The sequence below is a fragment of the Ruditapes philippinarum genome, unplaced genomic scaffold (assembly GCF_026571515.1).
Source record: "Ruditapes philippinarum isolate M1 unplaced genomic scaffold, ASM2657151v2 ctg8124_1_1_1_1, whole genome shotgun sequence".
Classification (NCBI taxonomy): Eukaryota; Metazoa; Mollusca; class Bivalvia; order Venerida; family Veneridae; genus Ruditapes; species Ruditapes philippinarum.
This window is the reverse complement of record NW_026858163.1, coordinates 16,813-40,458: the sequence shown is the minus strand read 5'-3', so window position 1 is coordinate 40,458 and position 23,646 is coordinate 16,813. Positions and strand designations below refer to the sequence as shown.

Genomic DNA, 23,646 nt, shown 5'->3' with positions numbered 1-23,646 from the left:
TTTTTATCATCATTATCCAAGATCCAAGATAGCTGTGATTTCTCTTCTACATTATTTGGCATCTTGTTATAATATCGAGCACTGAGAATAGTCGAGCGCGCTGTCCTACAGTCACCTCTTGTTATATACCTCTAACCTTTAAAGTGAGAATAATTTTTGCGTGGTAGCAACTTCAATAATGTTTTGTTTCTTTCAGTTTCAGCATCATGAAGACATTACTGTGTTACCACGTTTATATGATTTATGTTTGGTCCATACTGGTTGGTAACTTACCAATGAAAGTATCGAGTAAGTGTTCTTTGTGTTTTTTCTCTATCAATATAATTTTATATTGCCTTACAATACACATCGCAAGACTTGTTAACAATGTAATTGTAACCTACAAATGTAACTTAAACATAACTGTGTGTTATAAAATAAGAAACATTATTATATAAAATATAATGTGACTAGAAACATATGACACTAATTCATCAAATAATACATAATGATGGATATATAAAATATAACCAAAATATACTCTGTTGCCATAAAAAGTGTGCATTGGTCACCCGGACATTTCGTAAACATAATTAGAAAATATATGGCAAATTTGGTATCCAAATTTTGCAGAAATGTATTTATCATAAAATAGTTTGATTTGGATAGAAATCTTAGCATTATCAGAATTTTGTTTACGTGCTAGTTGCGGAAAAGTGATTTTCATGCACAAGTGTTTCATAAATGTTTTGAACATAATGACGACGTGACGTCCGCGAGAATCGGGTCCCTTCCTGAAAGGTCAAGGGCACACTTGCAGATCAAAGTCATGATACGAACTTTTTAAAAGGACAATAATATATTGTTTCCGGTTAGGAATTCTGTCATTCCTTGGTCGGTGTGAAATATAATTACGCATAAATATATAAATAATTGTGTCCCGTGAAAAAATCGGATTTCTAGCTCAAAGGTCAAGGTTACATTTGTATTACAAAGTGATGTTTTGAAATTTGTCATTAAAGTGCATTGATGGTTGTGTCCAATCAACAATTCTGTCATTCGATGATGGACTTTTAAGTAATTTGATACAATTAAATGATGATGGTGATTTTCGTATAGGGGTGAGATCTCCACTTTAAATGTCAAACGTAATGATTGCGAATATATTGTCTTCTTCTGTGCGTAGCTTTGTCATTCATCCATTGACTTAGAAATAATTATGCATAAATATGCTGTTATTAAGATATGTAATAAACAAAATTAAGCTCAGCAGACAAAAGGTTTTAGTTAATACTTGAATATCAAAAGTCATGATATGCATTGATAGTCATGTCCAGTCCATGTCTTTTTGTCATTCACTGATGTATTTTGTAATGTTGAAGTATAAATATCAAGGTCAAGCTAGTGTTTCTAAGGTGTATGTATATTCTCAATGAAGTGCATCGATTGTTATGCCCAGTTACACATTCAGTCATCCATGAATGAATTTTGAAATAACTAGTCATGCTTCTGTGCCACATTTTAAAAATGTCCGACAGTTTACAAGGTGAAGGTTATACTTGTATATCAGAATAAATTAATGCATTGATGGGCATATCTACGGTGGCACAAAGATGATGATGACATAATAAAGTGGTGCGCACGATATACTATGTTTCGGCCACGAGTTACTAAGTCTTGGGAACGAGATGATTAAGTTGAGCGCACGAGATACTATGTTGGGGCCACGAGTTAATTAGTCGTGGGAAATAAGTTAATTTAGTTGTGCGCGCAAGAAAATATGTCGCAGCTACGAGTTACTAAGTCGTGGGAACGAAATGATTAAGTCGTGCGCTCGAGATGCTATGTCGTACCCACGAGTAACTTAGTCGTGCACACGAGATAATTAAGTGGTGTGCACGAAAATCTATGTCATGGCCACAAGTGATTATCTCATGAGCACGAGTTACTTAGTACGAGATAGTTAAGTCATGCGCACGAGATACTATGTCGTGGCCACGAGTTTCTAACTCGTGCGCTCGAGAAAATATGTCGTGGCCATGAGTTACTTAGTCATGGGCACGAGATAATTAAATGGTGCGCACGAGATACTATATCGTGGCCACAGGTTAATATGTCTTGAGCACGGGATACTATGTCGTGGCCACAGGTTAATATGTCTTGAGCACGAGATACTATGTCGTGGCCACTAGTTACTAAGTCTTGAGCACGAGATACTATGTCGTGGCCACTAGTTACTAAGTCTTGAGCACGAGATACTATGTCGTGGCCACTAGTTACTAAGTCTTGAGCACGAGATACTATGTCGTGGCCACTAGTTACTAAGTCTTGAGCACGAGATACTATGTCGTGGCCACTAGTTACTAAGTCGTTGGAACGAGATTCAATTACCTGGAACTCAATTACCTGGAACTAAGTGGAACTTTTTAAACTTAGAAATTTCCTGGTTTAATTTTTTCGTGCAACATAAATCTTTGAAACTACTGAAGGCATTCACTTTAAACTTAGTACATGTCTTAGAGATCACTATCCAAGGTCCATAGATCAGACTTTAATTTTGACTTAGTTATGGCCCTTTATGGGGACCATCCGCTGTACGTTAATCTTGTTCATACGGTAAATTGAGAGGGAATAAGCCACGGTTTATTTTATTTGGTAGGTACATTGCCTATGGTCAGTAGATGGCCTGTATTGATGTTTTAGGTCATAGGTCAGGGTGCTCATGACTCTTCGTGTAAAATCCTTGTCTGATGAATAACTTGAGAACAAATAAGTGTATATAACCTAGTATGTACATTGCACATAATCAGAAGATGCACACTAATAATTTCAGGGCAAGGGTCACAAATATAAATGTGAAATCATTGTCCAATCAATAACTTAAATACATGGCACTGTGACAGGCAGGTTAAGTAGGGGGAACATTGTCCCATGACATATTTCTGGTTAACTTAAGAAATCACATATATAGTGTAAGCTTATTGGTAAATTATCTCAAGCGTACGACTTAGAATAGTAACTCGTTCCCAAGACTTTAACTCGTTCCCAAGACCTTTTTATCTCGTGCGCACGACTAAGTAACTCGTGGCAAGGATATAGTGTATCGTGCGCTCTACTTAATTATCTCGGGCGAAAGACTTCGTTAGTCGTGACCACGAAGAAGTATCTCGTGCGCACGACTTAGTAACCTGTGGCCAGGACATGGAACTCTTGCGTACTACTTAATTAACTCGATCCCAATACTTAGAAGCTCGTGGTCACGACATAGTAATTCGTGCGCACCACTTATTTATATCTTGAGCACGAGTTAGTATCTCGTGGCCACGAAATAATATCTCGTGCGCACGAGATAAATAAAAAACACAAATGTCATCTCTGTGTCAACGTACATATCTTCATGATTTATTCATGGATGCTTTGAAATTAATATGGCTCACTTTTTTATATCCTTTTTCTTTAAAAAGCATATTTATCCCATAGGTACAAAATTTAAATATGGTATTTAAATTTAAGCATTCATTACTACATTACTTTAAGCTATAGAGTAAAACTCTAAATATTATTAAAGGGGGAGGAAGGAATGGCCTTTTTCCTTTCCTCTTCTCAAAATCACTGTACAATATGAAAATCCTCGATTGATATAGAATTCTCTCTACTGCATCAGAATAAAGCAATATTGATTTAATATAGTTATGTACAAATGATATGGTTAATACAGGTTCAATTGAAATCAATGTATTTGTACTGATTAATATGGTTTCATATGAAACTACTGTATTTGTGCTGATTGATACGGCTTCATTTGAAACTATTGTATTCGAACTGATTAATATAGTCTCATTCAAAACAGTTGTATTTGTACTGATTAATATGGCTTCATCCGAAACTACTGTATTTGTACTGATTAATATTGCTTCATTTAAAATTATTATATTTGTACTGATTAATGTGGCTTCAATTGAAAGTATTGTATTCGTACTGATTAATGTGGTACTGATACTGATTAATATAGTTTCGGGTGAAACTATTATATTGGTACTGATTAATATTGCTTCTTTCGAGACTGTTTGTTTTTTGAACTGATTAATAGGGCTTCACTTGAAACTTGTGTATTTGAACTAATTATTATAGTTTTCATAGGAGACTATTATACTTGTACTGATTAATATGGCTTCATTTGAGAATATTTGTTTTTATACTGATTAATATAGCTTCATTTTGAAACTAGTGTATTTGTACTGATTAATCTGACTTCATCTGAACCTAGTGTATTTGTACTGATTAATATGGCTCCATTTAAAACTATTGTATGTGTACTGACTGATTAATTTGGCTTTAATTGAGATTATTGAATTTGTATTGACTATGTACTTTGATGCATGATTACAGTCAAACCTGTGACCAGGGTCGCACGGAGGAGAAATATAACATTTCCTATATAGAAAAGAAGAGGTCTTTATCAAGAGAATCCTCTATCTGTAGTGTTAGTTAGGGTGACTTTTGTCATGAAATTGATAATTAGTTAGGTGGTTTGGACACAGTTTTGACTGTATATTGATTGCCAATACATTATATTGACCAAAAAATATTTCTGTTACATGTTTTGTACAATATGGGAAATAAAATGTTAATTACAAAAAAAAAATATGGCTCACTTAGAAAATGAGAAAGTATTTGTTTATGTTTCTATATTATTATTACACTATTTTTATAGTAACCATGCCTTTGATTCAGGATTGAAGCCACGGTCTTCTACTGGGCCCTACTTAAGAGGTTTATATTTGTGCACAACGTCAGTTCTTGTTTTTCAAGTTTTTGATGAATACTTTTTATCCCACTTAGGAATAACAAAAAGTCTTATAGATTTCAGCTTCGAACTTTTTTTCATGCTTAGTGCTCTGTTATTTGCATTTAAATTTCACCGTGTTCCTTTTTATATCATTTATCCAGTTCGACAGGGGATATTGGAAGTCTTCTGTTAATTTACAATAAAATGAAAGAACTAAAAAACGCAAAAAGATTAAATTTATATAAAGTATAAATATCCTACAAAATAAACAAAAGAAAAATAGTGTGTCACGTACAGTAGTGTTATAAACAGTGAGTTTCCAATTTAACGTATCGTATTTATTCAAGCATTGATGGTATTCATATTAATAAAAAACTAAAAAAAAAACAATTTGACAATGACTTAAACTTTTATTACCGAAGTCATATGTCTAAACCGGTCATATGCATATTCTGCTGTTACCTCATTTTGTGTTGACATATATTATAATATTGAATGGTTAAATTTCAAAACTTGGCACATACATTACATATATTCTCTTGTAATTGTGATATTTTCTCTTTGTATAAATTATAGCACAGACGTCACCGCTTTGCGGTCCTGACTGGATTTACTCCAGTAATTTCTGTTACCAAGTTGTAAGGGAAAATAAGAAGTGGGAAGAAGCTAGAACTCACTGTCTGCAGAAGAATGCTGATCTTTTATTTTTCTCTAATATGGATGAACTAAACACTTTAAAAGGTAAGTCAAATAAAAATGGTTTAGTTATAAGAGATTTTGTTCCATGTGTCACAGGGTGAGAAAGAAGCACACTGACCTTTACTTGGAGTTGGAACTCTTGGAATATTGTCCTGAGCTTCTTACGACAGCTATCCGGCCGCCTTCAATTTGTCTCCTTTTATAAATGAACATTTCTAAAACGTTACATATTATTGTATATATATGCTGTTAAACATGATTCATTTGTCACATGAATATTTTAACAGCGGCATAGTACGTAAACCATTAGATATAGATCTATTGTATTAACAAAAAATGTAATCCGTTTTCACCGAAAGAACAAACATTTACTTGGACTCAAACTTTTAAATTCAAGGTCTCTCACTACTGAGCTTTTTAGCTAGCAACAGACATTGAAGACTAAAACACAAGTTAATTCAGTTATATTCTATCAGGATATTTTATAAAATTTCACCAAAAATGGATGGAATATACATTTCATGTTTTCTTTGTATTAGTGTTACACATAGCTTTATTGCACAACCTGTTTTATACACAATGAAATGGTCATTCTTTTTGGAAGAGAAAACAAGAACATATAGTTGAGTTTATTTAATCATGGAATATAACATGCATGTGATTAAAACTACAAATACTATATAAAAGATAAACAAAAACATAATAAAAGGTTCATGGCACAAGTGCATACAAACACTTGTCGAACAATGTAAAACATAATTAACGATTCTCTGCATAAAAAACAAGAACAAAAAAAAACAAAAAAAACCATCTATATTATAATATATAATCTAATTTTCGAGAATGAGTCATTGATACTTTGTTATAAAAGTTTACAAAAAAGCAAGTTCAATAAGTTTATTTTTATTTTTTACAATTTATAAGTTCCTTTAGTAAGTTTAACATAATACTACTACTTTGTCAAAAATTATATGAATGCAAACAAAATAACCATGATCCTAACGAAATGGTAGATATATTTACTAAATTCCTGACTGATAAAGGAAAAATTTATTTTTGAAACATGTCGTTCGATTTCATATAACACGTTTTTCTGCGATAGTAATAATAATAAATAAATGGTTTGATGAAAGTTGTAAACAAAAATATAATGCTTATAAAAATTCAGTAACGCAATTCAATGCTAACAAAACTGCTGAAAAAAAAGAAATGTTATATTGCAAACGAAAGATTATTAGTACCATTGTAGAAAAGTAAATAAGAATTTTAATAGAAAACAAGCAGCAACTTTAAAAGAAATGAGGAATAAAAAACTAAAAGATTATTTAGTAAGAAAAAGGCAAATTGTTTAGATGAAAGTATTGAAATGGAAGAATTTTTTTAACATTTTAAGAACCTTACATCAGAGTTTTCAATAGAAGATGTTGAAATAGAAACTTTTTTAAATAACTATGATAATTGTGATAACATAAATTCTACATTTGAGTTAGATGCACCGTTTACTGTTACTGAAATAAGAAATGCAATTAAACTTTTGGGGACTAATAAAGCTTGTTCGTTCGATCATATTATGTACGAATACTTCAAAGAGGGAATCGATATTTTAGATAAACCTTTGGAAATTTTATTTAACTATATTTTAGATAAACAATGTTTTCCTAAATCATGGTCAAGCGGCATGATAATACCTGTTTTTAAAAAGGGCGATTCAAGTTTACCTACAAATTACAGAGGTATTACTTTGATAAGTTGTTTTGCTAAATTATTTACTGTAATAATAAATGAACGTTTGAAAATATACTTGTAAATGATATTCTCACTGATGCACAGTTTGGTTTTAAATCTAATTACAGTACAGTTGATGCTATTTTTCTCTTACATTCTTTTATTGAAAGGGAGCTTAAACAAAAAAAAAGAAATTATATTGTTTCGTAGACTTAATGAAATGTTTTGATTCAATATATAGAAATGCCCTTTGGGTCAAATTAATAAAGAATGGTGTAAATGGAAGAATGTTTAATGTTATTAGATCTTTGTATAATGAGGTTAAATTATGTGTTTGACATATTGATACATTGTCAGATTTCTTCAGTTGTGATGTCGGTCTAATACAAGGGGAGATAATTTCGCCCATTTTGTACTCACTATTCGTAAATGATATAGAGGTGTTTTTACAAAATGACAGTAATTCATGTTTAACATTAGATCAGTTATCTATCTACCTATTACTATTTGCTGACGACGCCGTACTTTTTTTAGAGACGGCAGACGGGCTACAACAATCATTAAATAATTAAAAAGATTATTGTCTGAAGTGGAAATTAAAAGTGAATGTTGAGAAAAACAAAGGTTGATATTTTCAAAAAAAGGGGAGAATAAATAGAGATGAACAACTGTATTATGATGGGGAAATATTAGAAATTGTTTCAAGTTTTAATTATTTAGGTATTGTTTTTTCCAGCGGTGGATCTTTTATTTTTATGAATGCAACTAAAACATAAGCAGACAAAGCTTTAAAAGCAATGGGGTCCCTTTTTGCCATAACGAGAGATTTAGAAGTGCCTGAAAATATTATGCTAAATCTTTTTGATTCTTATGTAGCATCTATATTGAATTATTCGAATGAAGTTGGGGTTTTATTAAAGCAGAAAATATTGAAAGAGTACATAGAAAATTCATGAAATGGTTATTGAATGTTAAAATGTCTACTACAAGTTCTGCTGTTTATGGTGAATGGTAGATTCTCTTTATATATATAGGTAGAGAAATAAGGATTGTTAAGTATCGTTTAAAGTTACATGATGAAAAAAACAATAATTGTATTTTATCAAGTACCATAAGTAAATTAAGACAGGATGCTGAAGATAATAATGTTGTCAATTGGGCTTCAAAAGTAAGAGATTTATTACAAAATGCTAGTTTTAATGATGTTTGGTTGTTTCCTTCTTCAGTAGATATAAATAAGTTTAGTCCTTTTTCGTACACGACTCCAGGATATATGTTAATAACTGGAGACAGGATATCTCATCCAGATCTTCACTTTTATAATTCAAAGAAATAAAACCTATTTTTGAATTATCAGAATATTTAACAAAGATAAATGTCCAATTTCAAGATATACTCTTGCTAAATTACGTTTGTCGTCTCATCAACTTTTTATTGAAACTGGAAGACATAGAAATATTGATAGAAATGATAGGAAATGCCAACTATGCCAATGTAATGATATTGAAGGTGAATTTCATTTTGTATTAATTTGCTCAGCTTATATAACATTAGGAAACAAAGCATTCCTAGATATTATTATACACGCCCAAGTATGTTAAAGTTTATTGAATTGTTACAAAATCCTGTTTCAATATTCTTAAAAGTAGAACTAACTGGTTATATTCCTAAGAACTGTCTCTTATAATGTTAATGTTAATTGTTAAACATTTTATCCAACAAACTGAGGGTCTTACATTATATTATTGAGAAATTGTACTAATCGGTGTATTTTTAAGCCTGATTTTAAGGTTAGTAATATTTTAATACTTTTAATAATTAGACATGGATATTTGTAAACTCTCGAGGTCTCTTGAAAGGGTAAACATACTCATAGTTAATGATTATTAACAGATCGTTTTTTATTTTATTTTTAGGCAAAGACATATGTACAGTCACTTAAATTTTAATAATGTTTTATGCTCCCCGAAAAATTTCGGGGGAGCATATAGTCGCCGCCTTGTCCGTCCGTCCATCCGTCCGTCCGTCCGCACTCACAGGAGAGTAATTATGTGGCTAGAGGGACAATAGGTAACTGTTCTTTCTCTTTGATGTCATTCATTCCGTAATGCTTTTATGTGGCTATTTTCTTTTGCGTGGCTAAAAAGAACAATAGAGAGAACAATAGAGTAGCCACATAATTACTGTCCTGTGAGAACTTCCGTCCGTCCGTCCGTCCGTCCGTCCGTCCGTCCCCTTTTCTTGTCCGGGACATAACTTTGAAACAACAAGAGGTATCAACATGAAACTTTGTAGGTAGATAGATCTCATTGAGTAGGTGTGCAGTGCACAAGAACCGTAACTCTGCCTTGCCTATTTTTTGAATTATCCCCCTTTGTTTATTTTTACACTTTGAACTTTGTCCGGGACATAATTATAAAAGTATAAGAGGTATTAACATGAAACTTTGCAGGTAGATAGATCTCATTGAGTAGGTGTGCAGTGAACAAGAGCCGTAACTCTGCCTTGCCTAATTTTTGAATTATTCCCCTTTGTTTATTTTTACACTTTGAACTTTGTCCGGGACATAACTCTAAAAGTATAAGAGGCATCAACATGAAACTTTGTAGGTAGATAGATCTCATTGAGTAGGTGTGCAGTGCACAAGAACCGTAACTCTGCCTTGCCTAAATTTTGAATTATCCCCCTTTGTTTATTTTACACTTTGAACTTTGTCCCGGATATAACCCTAAAATTATCATAGGTATCAACATGAAACTTTGTACAGTGAACAAGAACCGTAACTCTGCCTTGCCTAATTTTTGAATTATCCTCCTTTGTTTATTTTTACACTTTGAACTTTGTTCGGGACATAACTCTAAAAGTATAAGAGGTATCAACATGAAACTTTGTAGGTAGATAGATCTCATTGAGTAGGTGTGCAGTTCACAAGAACTGTAACTCTGCCTTGCCTAAGTTTTGAATTATTCCCCTTTGTTTATTTTTACACTTTGAACTTTGTCCGGGACATAACTCTAAAAGTATAAGAGGTATCAACATGAAACTTTGTAGGTAGAAAGATCTCATTGAGTAGGTGTGCAGTGCACAAGAGCCGTAACTCTGCCTTGCCTAATGTTTTAATTATCCCCCTTTGTTTATTTTCACACTTTGAACTTTGTCCAGGACATAACTCTTAAACTTTAAAAGGTATCAACATGAAACTTTGTAGGTAGATAGATCTCATTAAGTAGGTTTGCAATGCACAAGAACTGTAACTCTGTCTTGCCTACTTTTGGAGTTATTGTCCTTTGTTCATTTTGACACTGTGAACTTTGTCTGGGACATTACTCTAAAATTATAAGAGATATCAACATGAAACTTTGTAGATAGATCGATCTCATTGGGTGGAAGTGCCGTGCTTAAGAATCATAACTCTGCCTTCCCTTATGTTGAAGTTATTGCCCTTTGTTTATTTTTACTTTTTGACTTTTGTTCGGGACATAACTTTAAAACTATTAGAGATATCAACATGAAACTTTGTAGGTAAGTAGATATAATTGGATAGAACTGCAATGCTTAAAGAACCTAAACAAAGCCTGGTCTAATTTTGGAGTTCTTGCCCTTTGTTCATTTTTACACTTGGATTTTACACGGGACATAACTCTGATATCATCAGGAAACTTTATAGATAGATAGATCTCATTGAATAGAAGTGCAGTGCAAAAAAAATAATTCCGCCTTGCCTAATTTTGGAGTTTTTGCCCTTTGTTCATTTTTTTTATACTTTCCTGTGTCCAGAACCTTCTCGGGGAGCATCACCCGGTTCAACCGGTTCTTGTATTCATATAGGTTTTATCTTTCCAATGATGCGAAATAATTTTATCCACATTATGATTTTATAGTTTAAGAATCTATTGCTATTCAGTGTACTTTTACGGGTTTAAGGTAGAGAACATTATATGGGTTTTTACTGTAAAGCAATTATACCAGAAACTCTTAAGTATTTTAGAACAAAATTAGCAATAGTTTCTTATTTTAGCAATTTCAAGTTGTGATATGCATATGAATATGGAATGAGAAGAGAGGTAACTCTGTAAGTTGCAGAGTTGCCTCCCTTCCATTAGATTAATTTTTATAGTCTCTTGTAATTCTGATAAGAATGGCCGTACATAAATAACTTTTACTTTGTAAAAGTATGTCATTGAATTGTTTTATGTTGTTATGTATGGATGAGACTCAAATAAAGAATATATATTTACAGTGTACAAATGCAAACATTTCAAATAAATTAGCCAATTATTGTAAGAAAGCATTTGATGTTCGAAGGAATTCATTAAATCTTTAAAAAAAAGACATAATAAATGACTCATCACTAGAATGTACTGAAACATGTATTTAAAGACAAAAAATGAATTAGAAACTAAATACCGCAATCGTTACATACATACTTACATTTATTTACATACATGAAGTAATATGACATTTTATATATATATGTATAAATTGTATACAATAATCTATTAATATGTTATATAAAATGTCACATTACTTCATGTATGTAAATAAATGTAAGTATGTATGTAACGATGAACTGTAAATGTTCAAGTTAGACAAATAAATTTTCTGTTCTGTTCTGTTCATAATAACCTTGAACATACTTCTTGTTATCATTAGGAAAATGTGTGCATTCAAAAAGATAATGAAATTCATCTCCAAGACATTTTTTGTACATAAGTTAAATATTCTAACAGCACGTTCAATATTAAGATATCGACCTTTCTCTATAGGAAACTTATAATTCATAGTTCTAAACTTACACATATAAATAGAAAGATTTTTAGGCAATATATCATAATATTCCTCAAAACTATTTTCAGCTTATAAGTTTGATACACTAAACATTGTTCAGAACTAAACACTGTACTATTTCTATTCTGTACAAACTGATCATATTGTGACAGTCTGATCTTAACTTACAATTTGAAAATCGTCACGATTGTCTACTGTTTGGGTAAGAGAGTATTCAGACCTAACCAGTTAATCTAAACATTTTTATGCCCCCGCCATATAATAGCCGGGTCATATAGTGTTACCCTGTTCCGTCAATCCGTCCTTCCGTCATTCTGTCATTCCGTCGTCATCAGTTTCCGTTCATTATCTTAGTAACGGTTACACACATTCAACTCAAATTTGACAAATGGATATGTCATGAGAAAATAAGTTCGAATTTGGTTATGGTTTGATGATTTTTGGCAGAGTTATGATAATAATATGAAATTTTCAGTTTCCTTTCATTATCTCTTCAACGGTACAACATATCCAACCCAAATTTCACATATGGATATTTCATGTGAACATACAGATCAAATTCGAATTTGGTCATGGTTCAATGATTTTTGGCAGAGTTATGCCCCTTTTACTTTGAAAATAATATGAAATTTTCAGTTTCATTCAGTTTCCGTACATTATCTCCCCAACGGTACAACACATTCAACTCAAACTTCTTGACATATGGATACGTCATAGAAATGGACAGGTCAATTTCGAATTTGGTTATGGTTAAATGATTTTTGGCAGAATAATGCCCCTTTCACTTTGAAAAAAATATAAATTTTTCAGTTTCTGTTCATTTCCTCACAAAAAGTGTTACATATTCAACTCAAATTTGACATATGGATATGTCAAAGGTATGCGCAGGTCAATGTGGAATTTGGTCATAGTTTGATGATTTTTGGCAGAGACAAACTTATTTTTTATGAATGTTGGAAAATTTTGTATTTTCAGTTTTTTAGCACTCATATTTTTGTGGAAATGTATGTAGCCATTATTTTGGCTACAAATATACAACATGCAATTTACAAAAGGTTAAGACTGAATAATTCCAGTGCCTTGACCATTGTATAAAAATGGTTTGTGTTAACATTGAATAGTTTTAAGGGCTTTGAACTTAAAATGAAAAAAAAAAATTTGTGCAAACAAATTTGGAACTAAATATTATAACATCTGAAATTTTGGCTGCATGCGGGGGCATCCGTGGCATGATGAAACATTTCAAGTTTTACAAATTCAATCCAAGGAGAATTAACTATATCAGTAACAGGTAATTTATAAGCAGTATTGTAAAGAATATTACATAGTTATTTTATTATCTTTAGAGTTAATCAGCCTACACCAACAACATAACAATCTAGCTTTAGCATATAATCTAGCTTTAGCATGTACAAGAATTGTTTTCACTCCAAGTTCACCAAAACATCATACATTTCCATCAAGTATTCACAAAAAATCATACAAGTAGGTGTAGATGGTTAAAATTTCAAAATAAATTTACAAAGTTAAAGCTGAAAGGACTGAATTAATCAAATTAATATTTTCAAAAGCCCATACCTCCGAATCACACAACAAAATACGTGTAATTAAAGAATCAAAGAGTTATACTTGAAGAGAATTTGGTAAGTTTAACTTCCTAGCCTTAGTGATTAATAAAAACGTAGCATTTCTGGCTCGATCAACAATACGTTTCTTTGATTTTAGAAAAGTTTCCATTAAAATTAAACTGGACACCAAGATAAGGAAAGTCATCAACACTGTCAGGATTACCTTTATCATAAAAAATCAAATTATTTTATTTAACTTGGATTTACTAGAAATAACAATTTTGATTTTAGCAGCATTAAAAGTTAATCCACATAGCGCACAATAATCTTGAATCGCAAATAATGCATCCTGTAAATAGCTTTGGCTTTTTGCTAAAATTACCGTGTCATCAACATACAGCATAATATACAAGCGTAAGTATACTTCAATATCACTAGTACTTAAGGTATCAAAGGTAGCTTTTGACAATGCTTCTAAACCTTCAAACTAAGAAGACATACACATTGCTAAATCATTCAAGAACAATGATAATAATACAGTAGCAAGATTTTCCCTCTGTCGAAAACCAATGTGACTAGTTTAAAAAACCAGATGAGTTATGCCAACTTTGACGCAAGATTTGGCACTGTTGTATATAATATTAATGCATTTTCCATCAATATTGTTATTTAACAGTTTGCGCCACAAGGCCAAACGATTCACAGAATCGAAGGTTTTTTTTGTAATCTATAAATGCACAAAACAAACTCTTTTTCTTAGCTAAGTAGAAGTCAATAATAAGCAAAAATATGATCTACTGCACTATATCCTTTTCTTAAACCTGCCAGCTCTTTTCACAGTACTGCCTCCGTGGCCGAGGGGTTAGAGTCGATGACTTCTAATCCAGTTACCTCTCTGGCGTGGGTTCGATCCCCGGGAGATGCTTTGGTAGTTTAGCGCGGAGGAAGGTAGTCTAGTACTGGTGTAACTTTCCAGGAACGATGGTTAGGAAACCACCCGCCTATATGACTGAAATACTGTTGGGAAAAGGCGTAAAATGAAACAAACAAACAAACAAATTTACACAGTAAATTATTATCGTCTAACAATAAGTTCAATCTATTATATAACACAGAATCTGATGTAAAAAGTTTACCAAAACAACTGATTATAGTTATACCAGGATAAGGGTCATTAGCACTACCCTGGTTTTTAAATATTGGTAAAATAACACCTTTATTCGATATTTCTGGAAGTTTTCCAGAATCAATTATAATATTAAAAAGCTGACAGAAAACAGCAATGAAGTCCTGACTGTTAAATATCTTAAATATTCATTTAAAACATTATCAAACAATAATGGTGTTTTATTTATCTTTAACTCAACATTACATTATTAATGGCTCATTCAACTGAAAATTATTACAATGCAATGTGTCAAAATTAATGTCATTAACATTATCAACGGTCTGATTGAATTTAAAAATAAATGCTTGTAAAATACTTGACTGGTAATTCTAGACACCGTATCTTTCTTTTCACTAGAGTACTCGTTTAAAAGACCGTATATGTCTCAGCTTCTTATTAACATCATTTTGAAACATGTTCATTTTCTTATTCAACTTTTTCTTATAGGCTTTACTATTTCTTACCATATGATTGTATGATTCAGCACTTCTGTGCTTCCTGTGCTTACCTGAATTGTATGATATTGATGTCTAGCATTTTTACAATCATTATCAAACCACTCCTAATTTTTCTTCTTATTAACAGAATGAGAAACTCTCTTCTTTAGTAACAAATTACAACTATTAGCTGCTTCACATAAAAAGGCAGGTACGTTTTCAGTAGCATTATTAATGAAGTCATTAGAATATGTTTTACCGGTAAATTTATCGTACAATTCATTGTTTAACTTCAAACCAGTTTCCTGACTAAAACAAGCTGAAAACTGATCTTCAACACCGTTATCCAAAATGTAATATTTCAATCAAAAGATTTCACAAAAGATTGAAATTCACATAATCATGACAAGCTATTATGTGTGACTTAAAAACTGTCCTGTTAGGCGATTGATGAATTTATATTCCAGATGTATTAACTCAACTATACTATACTACTGGCATTGGTCCATATTTCTGGATAGGAGCTAATGACAAGATGAACGAAGGTACTTTTGTCAGGGCTGATAACTCACCATTAAGGTAAACAATTTGCTACTTACTTTGTACTTTTTATTTCCAGTATAAGCCCTATTTGAGTGGTTAGATTGTGTCTCGGATGCTTTCTGTGATTTTTGCCTTGCCTTGTTGATCAATGTTGCTCACAAACATATTCTTTGGTCGGTAAAAAAGGCTCCCCGTACTTTCAATCATCAGTAATTGTCTCCTGCATTTACAAAAAAATAAGGGAAATAAAGAAATGAGCTCCGTCTGTCTGTCCGTCCGGATTTGTCCTGTCTATTTTGCTCATTCTCTGAAGGATACAATTTTGTTACAAATGTTCACCATGGTAAGGTGGTATGTCTCACAAAAACTAAGGTCCGCCGCTCAAAGGTCAATGTGAAACTTGGGAGCCGTCGCAAATCTTGTGTCCGAAGCGTAACTTCTATTTGCCTACAGGGATTTTGATATAACTTAGAACAAATGTTCTCAATGGTGAGACGGAGTGTTGCATGAACAATTAAGTAGTCTGTCTTAAAGGTCAAGGTCACACTTAGGGTTTAAAGCCAAATAACCACAAAAACATTCATTTGCTAGTATAACTTCTATATACATGGATATATTTTAATATAACTTAGAAGAAATGTTCTTTGAGTTGAGTTTTTTTGTCAAGGTCACAAAAGGTCAAATAAAAATATTACAATTTTGTCCGGTCTATATCTTATATTATATGCTTATTCTTTAAAGGAGTTCAAATTAATTTCAAATTAATTTAATACAAATGTTCACCATGATAGGATGGTGTGTTGCACACAAGACCCAAGTCTGCTTCTCAAAGATCAAGGTCACACATGGAAGGTCGGCGAAAAACTGTGTCCGGAGCTTAACGTCTACATGCGTGGCGGGATGTTAATATAACTTTGGACAAATAAAGGTTTTGTGTCAAAAGTCAAGGTGTTACTTTAAGGTCAAAGGTGAAATTACAAATTAAAACATTTATTTGTGGGTATCACTTCTATATACATGGATGGATTTTAATATAACTAAGAATTTGTTTCTCTGCACTGTATCTTGCTTTTGCCTTGAAGTATTATGTTTGAAGTATTATGCTTAGTGGTTAGTGGACTTTTGTCGGGCCCGCTTTTTCTGAGCTTGACAAAGTTTTCAAAATGGATGGTGTGTGTGTGTGTTGGTGTGTGTGTGTGTGTGTGCGTGCCTGTGTGCGTCCAAAATTGATCATGCCAAAACTTCTTCGTATATGGAGGAATTTCTTATAACATGAATGAGTTTTTAGGCACAAATGTTCATCATGAGACATCGTTTCATGCACACGAATCAGGTCACTGGGTCAGAGGTCAAGGCCACTTAAGATGATTCAAAGTCAAGACTTTGCCTTGGGTAAATCACCTATGTATACATCTTTCTCCTTGATCTGAAGCTTATAGGTTCAGGTTTGAATGAATACGAGCGGGCAAACCTTGTATTTTTCTCAATGCTCACACTCGGACCTACAAACAAAATTTATCCCGTTTTCATGATTAAACCATACAGTAAAAGTAAACGTTTTTACGCCCATTTCGAAAACGGGTCGTATTATAACGGCGTACACTTTTGTCCGGAGCATATCTTCTTAACGCATGGAATATTTTTGATAAAACTGTTGAAAATTATGAGAAGCCGTGTCGTGCACATAAAACAGGTCTATAGGTCAAAGGTCAAGGTCAAACTTTGAGGTCATTGTAAAACGCTTGTCCGGAGCAAATCTTCTATATGCATGGATGGGTTTCAATATAACTTGGCACAAATGTTCACTATTGTGAGGCGGGATGTCGCACCTAAAACTTTGGTCCCTTCGGCCAAGGTGAAGAGTGCACAGAGGGGTCAATGTTCAGATAGAAATATTAAAATGTGTATCCGCACCCTTTGGTCATTTATTTTGGGATTGAAACACAAATTGTTATTATCTTGTCTACTGGTGTGAAACATGTAATTTAGGTTTATATATGCAAAGTCGAGACCTCTAGGTCAAGGTCACGCTTAGAGGTCATTGAAAAAACAATTTTCTAGAGCAAAATAATACTTGCTAATGTTTCCATTACTTGCCCGACCACTCAGCTATGTATGTACTTGTAATTTGAGTGTAAGTCTGAAGATAATGAGTAATTCTTAAGCTAAGCCTTTGGCAAGGTACACATTCCTTATTGCACATGAAAATAAAACATTTAGAAACACTGTACTATCTCTGATTCATATGGAGAGAGAAGTTTGCATTTATTGTTCTCTGTTAATCAACAGAAATATTATAAGAAAGCGGTGTTAAACCCATAATAAGAAAAATAAGAAACATAAATTATATATTTCAATAGATGATCTCTTGTATTGTTAATGTGCTGAAAAACTAAAATAACAAAAAGGAGCTCCGCCTGATACTCGAACCAACAAATGCTTGCACACAAGGCGAACACTCAAAATCTTTAGTGAATTTCTTTTTATTTTTACTCTGTGGTTGTTTTACACTTTCACCTCAATTCATTTCTCAAAAAGATCTGGACGACCGTGTAAAAGTTTTCTTTAAACTCTTATGGAATGTTAAACGCTTTCGCTTTGCTTACCTGACATTGTAGTTTTTATGTAATCATATAAGATCATGTGACAGCATCTGTATTTTTACTGAACACTTTCGTTCGTATTAAAATATATTAGGTACGTATGGTCCGTCCATGAGTCTTAACCCATTCCCTCATGAGCATATTGTGAAAAATGGCCATTTTCATTGAAAAACCTCTTGTTACAAGTTCAAACTGCTATGAAACTATAAAAAATGCTTTAATACTAATCAAACTTGGCACAAAATTTATTTCAAAGTGCTGCAAATTCTCAAGGGATTTAGATAGAGTTAAAGGCTTTTCAGTGTTGGTTATTTTTAGCGTTTCACAAGTCCAAATTATTTTTAGCGATGAGGGGGACTATCGCCCCCTTCAAACTGCCCAAACAGAATCTTTTGGATGGGGGGGGGGGCGGCAATGAAAAAGTGCTCACTTTTTTAGCAACATTTCTCAAACCAAAACATGTGTTTGGGGCCCAAATAGGACATTTTTTCACTATGTGAGGCCTAAAAGAGGGGGGGGGGGGGTCGAAAGTGCGTTGTTTCGCGTATTATATGATGTAAAGGGTTAAGTACCATTTCCCGTTTTAGTTGATAGGCTGATTATGTAAACCTTAATTTGCATTGAGTTTGACCATTATTATCACTTTGATCAAACTTCTCAGACATTATTACATTAATTACAAATTATTTTAATTAAACATTTCTTTTGTTAATAATACTAAAGTATAGTCTGATTTTATTGACCTGTCAATTATGAATACATTATAGGACTCATTTAAATATTCGATCCCACTTCGGTTTGGTCCGTGTAGTTTACGAGAATTAATGTGGAGTATATTGTCATGGATTGAAAGTCACGCCAGCTTAATGTGAAGGTTTTCGTTAATTCACAATAGGACAGTCGATAAAGAGAATGCCTGATAATTGAGAGGCCTGTGGTTCGATCCTTACTGTTGCCATTGTTTTAGTACTCTTTCTTTATTTTTGCAGTATATTTTAATGGAACAGATTTGTAGTGTGTGTGTTTTACGGCATTGAAAAGATATTTATTGAGTTGAATCCGTTTTAATTTTAAACATGAATTCTTAAAAAACATGTTACTTAAAAAGAGTATATACATAACAAAATTAAGTAAAACATAATACTAAAAAAAGAACAACATAAAATAATCATATATAGATTCAATAATGTTGAAAGTATTAATAAGAAAAAAAAACATGGACAAACGCGGCCTCGAACTTGAAACACGTGTGGCACTTAGATAATAAACTCGTGATTTACCCTATTGCGCTATAACGCTGAGTATACTTAGTTTAGAGATACAAATTAAATTTAATTCTATCGTACAGCGTACATCTCACGAAACTTACCGAACATCTACCGAAGATTAATATACTGTGTGCATCGACCGTGTAATCAGTATGTAATTGAAAGGTTAATAAAACCAAACAATAACTGAGCTTTTTCCCGCTGTCTTTGTGTCAGTCGTTTATTAAAAAAGGGCTTCTGATTGTTTTTAAAGGCACAATGCATGCATGGCGTTCAACCATATACAATTGGATGCTTCATTTTCCTCTTGTTTAACATCTGACATACCGAGTGGAAAAATCTATATGCTTCCAAATTTGAGACATGGGTACCTTTAGTGGTCCTCTTACTTTTTTGGAGTTATGGGGTCACTGGAGGCAAGGTTATGGTAACTGGTGTACAAATATTATTTTTACATTTTTGCTTATACAGCCTTTATTTCTGAATTGATGTATTTCGTGTTTAATATGGACTTGTCTATGCAGGTAATCTTTCTTTGGGTTAACGTAAGGGTTCATTTTGGTCAAGGTCAAGATAATCGTTGCCAAAAATAGATTTTTACGCTTTTAAGGTGACCGGTAGATTTATCTGTTGACAAATTTCTCTCCTCATGTTTGGTAGGAACATAACTTGGGAACTTTTCTACATTTGGATAAAGTAAGGGGTCAGTTGGTAAGTTCTCAAAGCCTTTGGAACTAAATTGTTACATTTTTCGTCTTTTGCCTGGCTTCTTCGTGTCGGTGTAGATTGTTTTTTTTTCTACCTTCATTTAAGACATTGTGTACTTTTGTTATGTTCATTGGTGTGTATCTTTTTATATCTGTATTGAGATAATTATTTGTGTTTTACTTATTTCGTCTGATGTAGGCATACATAAGAAATTCACAGTATTGTCATATAGGAACACTTGTGTATTGGAGCTAAAGGTGAAGATTTGCGCGCCTACAACCGATTTTAACTCCCCATGAGTAATTTTACTACTAAACGTTCCTAGATGTTTAAGCCGTTATCATTTATGTTTTTGCGTACTGTTGTGACACGTTTTGTGATGTCTATCTTGTAAAAAATTGCCGTCAGTGGTATTTCTTTTTCATCAGCCTCTCGTTTCCAATTCCCCCACTGCCTTTCCTCTTTCCCTTACACATTTCATCCTTCATTATCTCTGTCGTTTTTAACTTCTTATTCATTGATTAATTTTCTTAACAAACGTTGATGGTAAAATTTAGTGATATGTCCGTGTCTTGGTTCGGTGACATTCTTATGTCGGCGGCTGTATGCTTTACACCTTTCATAGAGAATAGAGATAAAAGGTAAATTTATTGATACCCTATGATGTAGTCATTACGTTAGGGTAATGGTTAATATATGAATATATTTGAATAATAATTGGACCGTCGGCTGACTGCTTAAGACAGGTTTGACGTTTTCATGGTATATGCATTTGATTGAACATTATCTTGTTAAACATCTTCAGCGAGAAATAATTTACATTTGATGATTTGGTGCTACCAATAATAAATGTCTACTGATCGTTAATATTATAATTGTACATATATTTTGTTTGTATTTATATCACATGTATTGTCTTTGCCATAATGATATATTTGTTTATGTTCAGATGAATGCCAATAACCTTTGAATTTTGAACTTTTGATAATTGTTAATCATTGTGGATCTGGTTTTACCGTTGTGGATAAGGATAATACCATGAAAGATTGGTTTACTGCAGTTATATTTTTTCGGATCACTTTACCTTTTTGTATATTGTGGTAGTTTTTATGCCCCCGGGCATATAGTGATTGAACCGTCCGTCCGTCCGTCTGTCCGTACGAGGTTAACCTAGAACGGCAAGTTGGATTTTTCTTAAGTTCTACCTGTACCAATGGCTTCTAAGTTTACACACTTACTAATCAATACAAAGTACACGATCTGGGCAAGTTTCATAACTCTGGCTTTCATATTTACCAAGTTATTGCCCTTTTCAGCACTTAGAAAATGAATAATGGTTAACCTAAAACGGCAAGTTGGAAATATCTTAAGTTCTATCTATACTAATGGCTTTATAATTTCCACACTTACTTATCAATACAAAGCACATGATATTGCCAAGTTATATAACTGTGTCATCCATATTTCCCAGTTATTTCCCTTTTTTCACTTTGAAAATAGGGCCTTGTCTGGTTAACCTATTTCGGCAAGTTGGATTTATCTTAAATTTCTCCTAATTGCTTAATTTCTTTACTGATATATTTCATATTTAGTAGGTGGATACCTTTGATAATCCTCTAATTTTTTTAGAGTAAGCGGTCTCTAGGGTCAAAGTCAGAGCAATGACTTGGCAACTTATATTTTTCACAATTACAAAATGCCATGACTTTGTCAAGCTATAAAACTTGTGTTTACAATTTTTTGGTGATTTTTCTGTCCATAACTGAGTGAATGGGTAAACATTTATGAAGTATTGCTACTGACAAGAATCTGAGCCGGGGGCATTTGTGTTTAACAAACACGTTCTTGTTTCCACTGTTTTTGAGTACTTATAAATGAATATTTTAAGCTTGAATACTTTCAGTGGATTTCTATTTTCATTGCCATGCCTTCATCTTTTTGGTATCAGTTTATTAAAATGTTGAAATAATCTTGATTAAAGTGGGTAATGTGTATTCTAGTGTTACTAATTGGGGCCCGGGAGAACCGAATAATGCAGGAGGAGTTGAAGACTGTGTTGAACTGTATATGCCGCAGTATTTATGGAATGATAAAGGATGCGGCAACGGACGGTACCCTATCTGCAAGAAACGTTATTTTCCTTACTGTATTTTAGCTTTAATATTCTTAAATCTTTCTTATCCAATTTTTACAATACAATACTAAGAAAAGTGGAGCAAATAAGTATCTCTTGTTTTCAAATAAAGTATTGGGAAGAAAGGAGCATTGTCAATAATACATCAGCTACATATAAAAGTAAGCAGAATACACTCAAGATGTTTTAATCAAATATACAAATCATATGAAACCATAAAATAAATAACAATCTCCAAACAGAGTCGCTAATGTTGGATTCTATATGGCGACTACAACATAATTTCGTTCAAAAAGATTAACTTGAATCAAAACTATTGCTTTAATGTAATAGATAAATAAAGAATCCCTAAAGAAAGACCAACACGGCAAAATTGAAAATGTTGCAGGCTCGGTTTGATTGAGCCTGTTCATGGACGGTACTGGAAAATACATGTATACAACGAGAATTGTCAAGTTATCTTTGTCTGCGCCTACGCCGATGGTCCGTGCCATTTTTACGAGCACTAAATGGCAAGACGTTGGTACATGGAACCACTATTATAGGAAAATTATTAGTAAGTTTTTTAAGTGACATACACTGGCTAGTTGTACGTCCGAAAGAATTTCGACGAATATTGTTATGAATCTGGTCGTCCGTCCGTCTGTCTGTTTTTTAATGTTTCGTGTCCGGTCTGTATCTTTTTACACAAAATATAATTATTACTTAGATGGCTTCCTTTTCAAGACCGGGGTCACACTGACTTATTCCAAATACTTATGTAATTGGCATATATTACAAAGGGAGATTACGATGTATGAATTAATTAATATTTTTTCTCTAAATACTTATGTATGTTATCTTACAATATTTCCCAATATCTTTTACTTTATATTGGTTTTTTATCAAACTTTTGATTTTTTTTATCTTTATGCCCCGTGTATACAGTAATTAAATCGTCCGTCCGTCTGTCCGCACGAGGTTAAGCTAAAACGGCAAGTTAGATTTTTCTTAAGTTCTTCCTGTACCAATGACTTCATAATTTACACACTTACTAATCAATACAAAGTTCATGATCTGGGTAAGTTACATAACTATGGCTTCCAAAAGTTATTGTCCTCTTCAGCACTTAAAAAATGAATGTTTAACCTGTGAATCGGCAAGGTCTATCTATACATATGGCTTCATAATTTGCACACGTACTTATCAATACAAAGTACATGTTATTGCTATATTATATAACTGTGTTATCCATTTT

At 32.7% G+C, this 23,646-nt stretch overlaps 1 protein-coding gene across 1 annotated transcript in view; it reads left to right on the top strand.

Moving 5' to 3' along the window:
• Positions 1–200: 200 nt before the first annotated feature.
• The window catches only part of LOC132752318 (fibropellin-1-like), a gene marked incomplete at its 3' end in the record, with an annotated part of 40,142 nt that continues 16,696 nt past the window's right edge, over positions 201–23,646 (top strand). The window contains 4 exon segments of the mRNA XM_060742626.1: positions 201–288; positions 5,345–5,509; positions 15,621–15,732; positions 22,276–22,406. Coding sequence (XP_060598609.1) covers positions 207–288; positions 5,345–5,509; positions 15,621–15,732; positions 22,276–22,406 — 490 coding nt within the window.